The 9,382-nt window shown below is 40.3% G+C and overlaps 1 protein-coding gene across 1 annotated transcript; it reads left to right on the forward strand.

The window, feature by feature from the left end:
* Positions 1-3,070: 3,070 nt before the first annotated feature.
* On the forward strand, positions 3,071-8,793 carry LOC307257219 (protein-lysine 6-oxidase-like; the record flags this gene model as incomplete). The annotated part of the gene is made up of 7 exons (XM_080036385.1): positions 3,071-3,160; positions 4,804-4,906; positions 6,393-6,501; positions 7,051-7,182; positions 7,478-7,634; positions 8,294-8,389; positions 8,674-8,793. The coding sequence occupies 7 exons, from the start codon at positions 3,071-3,073 to the stop codon at positions 8,791-8,793; spliced, it is 807 nt and encodes a 268-aa protein (XP_079892511.1).
* Between the last annotated feature and the right edge of the window lie 589 nt (positions 8,794-9,382).

Here is a 9,382-nt window from a genome sequence, read left to right on the forward strand (position 1 = left end):
GTGTAATTTTCCTGGGTCTACAAACAGGTTTAAATTATCTCTCCCTCATACATTTTTGTGAAAAAGAATTTCCCTTTGGGGACAATAACTTCTAAAGGGTTTGACATAAGTCTTCAAGATGACACGGCCAGCCAGGTCTGACCAGTTTTTCAGAAACCTGGCCAATTGACCAACCAGCCGAGTGATACCACAATGAAGCTGACGAGCAGCATCATCCTGTTTTCATTGTTTTGCCTTAAGCACCAAAATAGACTTAAAAAAGTTCTTAATGCAAAGAAAGACACGAGACACAAAGAAGTTGGAAATAATTGAAGGAACAGATTTGAGTTCAAAGATTAAGAACTTTTTTTGTAATGATTTCAGTGCTTTTGCAGTGATGAGAGCAAATTGAACTAAGCCTAAATGTTGCAACCAAAGATAGGCCAACTAGTTTTGAGGGTAGGTTGGTTTGGTTATTCATGTAGAGAACCGCCTTTTTTTCATTTGTTTGTGAAGAATTAATGGTTGATGTTGTTTTTTAAGTGTTATTTATTTCAACAATACCACCAACATATTTCAAATGATTTAATGTCATGTGCAGAAATACAAAAGAGGGCAATATAAATGTATCCTACCAGAAACTAGTAGCATGGAAAACGTGCGAATTGTGAAAAAATTGTTTGCTTTAGTGAATACTAAAGACGAACAATGTCTCTGTGTGAACTGATTATTTTGTAGAGATCTGTTGATCTCTTAAACAATTGTGTGAGTGTAAGTGAATCAAAATAAATTGGTAGGTAGGCTGGGCTAAGTCAGAAATGTGCTACTATTTTAAAATGATAATGAGCCTTTGCTCTCCCAACTGTCCCTGCAAGTCCCTGGTTGATAAGATAGTTAGTCTCTCTACAAATACATGTATGTGTTTAATGAGGGATGAGCGCACTCACACTCATTGTTGATAGGAGTAATGGGTAAAGGGGGGCCCATTGACTGGAGGTTTTCAGGGGCCCAGCCATTAGTGTGGGCATGCCTGCATTTACACTAATTGACTGCACCATATATTGTACTTTTTTGTATTTCTGCACATGACATTAAATCATTTGATATCGGTTGGTGGTATTGTTGAAATAAATAACACTTAAAAAACAACATCAACCACAAATTCTTCACACACAAATGAAAAAAGGCGGTTCTCTACATGAATAACCAAACCAACCTACCCTCAAAACTATAAAGTTGGCCTATGTTTGGTTGCAACATTTAGGCTTCGTTCATTCTCCTCTCATCACTGCAAAAGCACTGAAATCATTACAAAAAAAGTTCTTAATCTTTGAACTCAAATCTGTTCCTTCAATTATTTCCAACTTCTTTGTGCCTTGTGTCTTTATTTTTTATTTTTAGAAACCATACAGAAAGCAGGACCTTGGTGGTTACGGCAATAATTAAAACAGGATGATGCTGCTCGTCAGCTTCATTGTGGTATGACCCGTCTGGATGGTCAATTGGCCAGGTTTCTGAAAAACTGGTCAGACTTGGCTGGTCGTGTCAACCTGAAGACTTATGTCAAAGCCTTTAGAAGGTATAGTCCCCAAAGGGAAATTCTTTATCACAAAAATGTACATTATGTGGAGAGATAATTTAAACCTGTTTGTAGACTCAGGAAAATTACAGAGTAACTAATGTAGAAGAACTACAAAAGGTACCCAACCTGTTTTTTCATGGGGTCCAAATACTTTTCACAACGACACCCAGACACAAGTAGCAGGTAGGCCTACATGTGTTTTCCGTGAGCAGGAACGAGTCAGGAAATATAATCCAGTCAAAACTGTTTAATATCAAAACCCAATCTTGTCACCATTTGGCACACAAAGGGTTTATAGGATGGAGTATGTTTGAAACAGTTACACTCCGCTGTGCTCAATCTGAATTTTTTTGAACATTTCTGCTTTTCTACTGCTTTTTAAATGGCCGTAAGAGGAGCCGCGGCTCTGTGTAAACACCCAACTTTGAATAGATATTGACATAAATATCTAAAAACAAAATTTAGCTTAGTTAGGTTCTTGGCTTCCAAAGACCATGGGCCCCCCAAGTGGCTGGGCCCTAGAAAGCCTTCCCACTTTCTACCCGTTATGGGCGGCCCTACCTTCAATACTTATTGCACATCAACAGACAGCAAGAGGTTTATCCTGCACTTCAAGTATTTTGTTCTCAACAAAAGAAGTAGAGGAAACTGCTGAATGTACCGTGCTGATCTGCTACCACTGGATTCACTTCAGGGGTGTCGGCTAAAACACCACTTAAGGCCAAAAACGTCAGACTATGAAGCATGAGACGATGAGGAGGAGTAATTTATCCATATGTTTATTTCCTTCTTTAACATGCACAGCAGCATACAGATCCCAGGAAAAGAACAATAGCAATATTCGGCTTGTGATGACACGCTAAACAGCTGTTGCAACCGGCGAATCGCGGACGTTTAATAAAGTGTATAAATTATAATGTATGATCGGGAAACTCCATGCACTTACTCACAAGGGCGATGCATAATAACTCAGGGAGAGCACGTTTCAACCGTGGATGGATAGGTGGTTACTGCGGCAATCACACAACAGAGAGAGAAAGAAAAAGAAACTTCAACAGGCGCTCCGGCTGACTGACGTGACGGCGCTAACTGACATCCACACTGAATAAAACACAACTTAAAACACACCGGTCTCCTCACTAGCAGTTTGTGTAGTAGCCTATGGAGCCAGGGGTGCGTTCGGATAACACAGTTTATGCAATCAATTCATAGTAACGCACCGCATTCAACGTTCAGTAACGATAACGGCGTTGTAACGACGGAAAAAGTAATTAGTTAGATTACCCCGTTACTGAAAAAAGAACGGCGTTACCTAACGGCGTTATTCCCAACACTGATTACTACTGATAAAAAGAATTGCCCCATTGACAATACATTTGCTTACAATCAGACAATAGCATGATATGAACATTAGTGTACCACATATTCTGGGGTGGTAGGATGGCCTAGACTAGGAAAGAGTGGCCGACCAGTAACCATGAGGTCTCTTGGTTCCTCCGCCCAATAACCATGAGGTCTCTGGTTCCTCCTCCCAAGGGTGAGTCAGTGTCAACACAAGACCTTTGGTTCAAAAGGGGCAGTGACAAAGGGAGCGGGAAGGTATATAGCTCATGCGACAGTGCGGAAACTACAGTATACTGGAAAGATAAAGGTCTGCGGTACAGTGCTTTTATTACCACTGTCTTTCTACTTGAAGGTAAGATTTGCTTCTCTGTGTTACTAGTTATAACAAAGCTGCCTTAATGTCCTCTTATGTCGTTTTTATCAACCTCTTATAGTTTGAATGTTGAGAGGACTGAGTTTCATGATATCTCTGAGAATTTGTGTATTTTATAATCCGGATGTAGGAAAAAACTGTAGCAGATTTGCTGCAATAACTTTTTTATACAAACTTAAATGGTGACAAGATTGGGTTTGATATTAAACAGTTTTGGCTGGATTATATTTCCTGAGTTGTTCCTGCTAGGGCTGCAACAACGAATCGATAAAAGCGGTGCGAGAAAGCTATAGTGTGAGCGGCCACATCTTGTATTTTGGTCATATCTAACACTGGACTGTAGGCCTATATAAAAGTGTTGTACCTTTGCTGTCTTTGGGTTAAAAAAAACTCCTTCAAATCAGTATCCGTCTAGTCCAAAAAAACTGTCAGCTGCTGCTGCTGCAGACGGTGTGCAGACAGGCTCGGAGAGTCGGCATCGGCGCATCAACAGTCATTCAAAGCAGCGGCAGTAATCACACAACCGAATGGTGTGATTTTTTTTTTTTTATCCGATTCATCGTTTAATCGAAAAAATTATCGACCGATTAATCGTTTATTAAAATAATCGTTAGTTGCAGCCCTAGTTCCTGCTCACGGAAAACATATGTACCTGCTACTTGTGTCTGGGTGTGGCTGTGAAAAGTATTTGGACCCCATGAAAAAACCTTTTGTAGTTCTTCTACATTCTTATAAAGAGGACAGGCTAGTTACTCTGTAATTTTTGTTGATGTTTTTTAAGTGTTATTTATTTCAACAATACCTTCAAAAGATTTCAAATTATTTAATGTCATGTGCAGAAATACAAAAAAGTGCAATATTTGGTGCAGTCAATTAGTGTAAATGTTGTATCTTACCAGAAACTAGTAGCATAGAAAACGTGCAAATTGTGAAAATAAACTGTTTGCTTTAGTGAATACTAAAGAAGAACAATGTCTCTGTGTGAACTGATTATTTTCTAGAGGTATGTTGATCTGTTAAACATTGTGTGAGTGTAAGGGAATCAAAATAAATTGGTAGGTATGCTGGGCTAAGTCAGAAATGTGCTATTATTTTAAAATAATAATGAGCCCTTGCTCTCCCAACTGTCCCTGCAAGTCCCTGGTTGATAAGATAGTTAGTCTCTCTACAAATACACGTATGTGTTTATTGAGGGACGAGCGCACTCACACTCATTGTTGATAGGAGTAATGGGTAAGGGGGGCCCATTGACTGGAGGTTTTCAGGGGCCCAGCCATTTGTATGGGCCGGCCTGCACACACACAGAGCGTGTGTGCGTGGAGTTTTGCTGTCTACGTTCCGAACGGACCTGGTTCCGCTATATTCAAAATATACAGACTTAAACAGACAAGCTTTAGTCAAATAAACACATAAATGTACTTTTTGGAGAAAAAAAAATATACTAGTATGAAAGAAGACATGTTATTGAAGCAAAGTTGTTTTTCTGTTGAGGTAATAGTAACATGTCTGTCTCTCCTACTGAAAGGTTCTCAGCATCTTCACCATGAAGTTACTGGCTGTGTCTCTCTTTGTGGTCGCCATGGCGGCTCTGACCACAGCTCATGATTTGGGTGAGTATTTACTGATAGGTGAGTCATTCTATGAAAAAAGGGCTTAACCCCAAACAAATAGATACAACAGGTTTTTCAATGGATTCTAGTAGTATTTGGTGTGCTGAATAACATACTAAAAGTATACCAAAATATACCTCCCAGAAAGCCCTCATTTCCAAGATGGCGGCCGAAATGGCGGCGAGGAGCTTGAAATGGCTATATCTCAAATTGAACAAAATGTTGAAAAGGAATTTTCAACTGATTTTGGTACCTCTGGACATGCTTACGAACATACTAAAAATCTAGGAAAATACACCTTCCGGAAAGGCTTCATTTTCAAGCTGGCGTCAGATGGCCAGAAAGATGATGATGGTGACTTTGTCATTGTGAGCTTTGCAGGCAAAACCACCTAGATCTGCTAGGCCTTGTTTAAGAAAATGTACCTTCAATCTTTGTCAACTATTTACTTTATTTACTTTAAATACACCTTAAATAAGTGATTGTCTAATGGATTTGTCTTGCATTACAGTTTTTGAGATATATAAATTGGCACAATTCACCCCATCTTATTTTCTCCAAATGCACTTGTGCGACAAGACAACTTTTTTTCCGAAAGCTATATTTCTTAAACAGTTTATTCCAGATCCAAAGTTTTTATTGCCAGGGATGCACAACATCCTGAAATATATGTACATATTTGAGTTGGAGACATAACTGTCAAGGCCTCACTTTAAAATCACTTTGAGTAAAAAGTTGCACAACTTAGGCCACTCTCCCCTATTTTTTTTTTTCATGAAAAAGGAAAAATATATGATCCGGGGGCCCCCCAACATTGAGGTTTTTTAAACAACTTCATGATGATCATTACATTACAAAACATATATAAATTAGTTATGAACAGGCCCATTGTTGTTTTGTCTTAATTGTGCAACCTATCCAGGGGTGGATTACTGCACAGGCATACCAGGCACATGCCCAGGGGCCCAAGGACTCAGGGGGGCCCTTAGCCAGAGATACTGATAGTAACTTTTCATGTTGCATAGTCAAAGAGCTCTGTCACTGATGTCAATAACAGGGTCAATAGCAGGGTCCAAAAAGGAATAGCCTAAATATAAGTATACTCATCATAATGTAACAAGATATAAATCATCATGGGCCCCTCAACTAGTAGGGGAGAAATACAAAGGCAAGTTAAAAACAACAGCATTACTAGCTCTGTGTAAGGGGCTCCATGAGGGGCCTTGAAGGCCCCCTCACACATACACAAATAAGCTTTCTATGTGTGAATTCTAAATTGTTCATAAAAAGTAGCTATCCACCCTTTATCTGTTGAAATGGGCCCCTCCATCATAGAACATGGATCTGCAGACCAATCTACTGTACTGTTTTTACAGTTGCAGAGTAAGGAGTGCTGCCTGTTTAAGAAAAATCTGAAAAATGATGTTCCTTCTGCATCTCAGGAGTTGATATAGCCTCTAAAATTTAAAAGTTAAATATGTGTGTGTTCCTGTGCTAATTTTAGGTCTCCCTGATCTGGTCCCTGACCCGTACTACATCCAGGCGTTTTCATACGTCCAGAGACTTCCCATGTACAGCCTGCGCTGTGCTGCAGAGGAGAACTGCCTCGCATCGTAAGATTACACCACACTGATGAAATACTGCCCTCTGCTCAGGTTTATGCAGTGATTGTATTTCATTCAAAACACTTTATTTGGCCCCGAAGGACAATTAAAAGGCACAGCGGCGAAAAGGATAAACAAACACATAGACATGACTCACTTGAATTAACAAAGACAATGTTGAAAAAGGCACGTTTAATGCTTTAATTGCTTGTTAAGAAAAATCAAACACTATGACTTAATGCTTTTCAGCTGCTTAATATAGAATAGAATACAGAATAGATTATATCTTTATTGTCTACAGGGGTGGAAATTTGTCTTTTGCTCACCAACCAAACCATACATAAAACTATGCATTTAGAACAGATAAAAACAGTCATAAAACATTTAGAAATAGGCAGTTTGATGAGTATTCATATCGGGGCTAATACCTTAGAACGGTATGCCGTAAAATAATAGTGTTTTTTGGCAACCTTGACTGTTCAAACCGCGGTATACCTTGAAACATGATATCAGTCCATGCCTATCCATGACTTTGATAACCCAATCCCCCCCCTGCAGCTCTGCGTCCCAGGCTAAGGACTTCGACTTCAGAGTTCTGTTGAGGTTTCCTCAGAGGGTGAAGAACCAGGGAACGGCCGACTTCCTGCCCAGCAAACCGCGCTACGCCTGGGAGTGGCACAGCTGCCACAAGTAAGACACTTTATTTATTTTTTACGATTATCTTTTGGCATTTTCAAGCTTTATTAAATAGTACAGAGTTGAAATGGGGAGACAGAGAGAGAGAGGGGGGATGACCTGCAGTGAAGGTCCACGGGTCCTGTGTGTGTGTGTGTGTGTGTGTGTGTGTGTGTGTGTGTGTGTGTGTGTGTGTCTGTGTGTGTCTGTGTGTGTCTGTCTGTCTATCTGTCTGTGTGTGTGTCTGTCTGCATGCCTGCCTGTCTGTCTGTCTGTTGCTTAACCATATTATTCCATCCTTGTATTCCAGTCACTTCCACAGTGTGGAGGAGTTCTCTCTGTATGAGTTGTTGGAGCCCCAGACAGAGACACCGGTGGCTGAGGGGCACAAGGCCAGCTTCTGCCTGGAGGACACCTCATGTGACCCGGGGTACTACCGCAGATACACCTGCACCTCACACACACAGGTAGGCATACAGACAGACAGACAGACAGACAGACAGACAGACAGACAGACAGACAGACAGACAGACAGACAGACAAACTCTAGGTTTCAAGGTTCAGGTATGAATTAGGTTTATGATAGTGTTAGTGCAAAGGTGCGTTCACACCAAATGTGATGCTCTCAATGAAAATCAGTATATTTAAATAAGAAATAATTGGTTTAGGCACAATGGAAGCGTTTGGCTCGATGAAATCGCTCCTACGCGTCTGACGCTTTTTCAACATGAAAATATTGAACTTTTCACGCGGTGTCGCGCCACGATAGCCAATCAGCTTGGAGATTGACCTGCTAGACGGAGGACAGTGTACACAGAGGTAGAGAAACATGGAACACGTTGTTGTTTTTTTGCGGACATGTACGCTGTTGTGTCGGGTCTGATCTTAGCCATTGTTGGGAAATAAAATAGCAGGAAGGAGACTTGTCGTGTTAGACGCGATGGCCATAGCGCGCACCGCTTTTGGTGTGAACGCAGCTTACAGGTTGGGGTTAGGCATTTAGTTTTGATGGTTAGGGTAAGGGGCTCGGGAATGCATTATGTCAATGAGTGTACTCACAAGTATACACTATGTTAATGTTTGTGTGTGTGTGTGTGTGTGTGTGTGTGTGCGCGTGTGTCTACAGGGTTTGAGTCCAGGTTGCTATGACACCTACACAGCCAACACCGACTGTCAGTGGATCGACATCACAGACGTCACTCCTGGCAAATACATTCTGAAGGTTCGGAAAAATAAATTCTGTTTTTATATTTGGACAGATAAGTTGCATTGACCAAGAGGACTATCTTATCTGAATCTGAGAATAACCCAAAAACATCTTCTTCATGAGAAGTTCCCTCATGTACTAATGTAATTGCCGACTGCGTTGTTTTCTTAGTTCTTGGTTCCAGAGTCAACTTAACTATCTGTCTGTCTGTCTGTCTGTCTATCCATCCATCCATCCATCCATCCATCCATCTATCTATCTATCTATCTATCTATCTATCTATCTATCTATCCTTGTAGGTGACAGTAAATCCTCGTCAGCAGTTTCCAGAGTCAAACTACACCAACAACATAGTTCGCTGTGACGTCCAGTACACGGGCATAGCAGCCCACCTCTCTGGGTGCAGCATCACCTCGTAAGAAATTGAAACTTTATTCTATTACACATAACTGTTTAATTTACAGTGTTTCTCAGTCGCTTTGGTGCTTTTCTCACTATTAACATTAACATTTGCACAGCAGTTAGTGCATTTCTCAAAACAATTAGTGCAAACTGCAAAACCTAGTGGATAACCGGCAAAAGTGCGTCACTTGCTCAAAATGGATAGTCTATTCCTCAAAAGCAAGTATGCATGTCAATGAAACTGCCAGTGTCATCAAAATGAGAAGTCTTGACACCATCGTTTATGAACAAGATAGTCAAATGGCTTTGTCATGTTTTCATTATGACAGTTTATTCTCTCAGTGTTTTCCAATGCAAAAAAAAGGTCAGAACTCGGTGACACTACCTGATAATGCTCAAGACAGCACTATACACTACTTGTACAGCCATTTGAAAACTACAGTAAAGTTACACATTGCTGTAGTTAGGGGAGTAAGTGAGTACAAGACACTGAATACGTATGTTTCACATTTTTACTGTATATGCTCTTTGCAATTCTACAGCATTGTGCAAAAGACAAATACACTTCAGTCACTTATTTAGAACAAACAAAAAAAACACCCTTTT

The sequence above is a fragment of the Ammodytes marinus genome (assembly GCF_949987685.1).
Source record: "Ammodytes marinus genome assembly, chromosome: 2".
In the NCBI taxonomy this organism is placed as follows: Eukaryota; Metazoa; Chordata; class Actinopteri; order Uranoscopiformes; family Ammodytidae; genus Ammodytes; species Ammodytes marinus.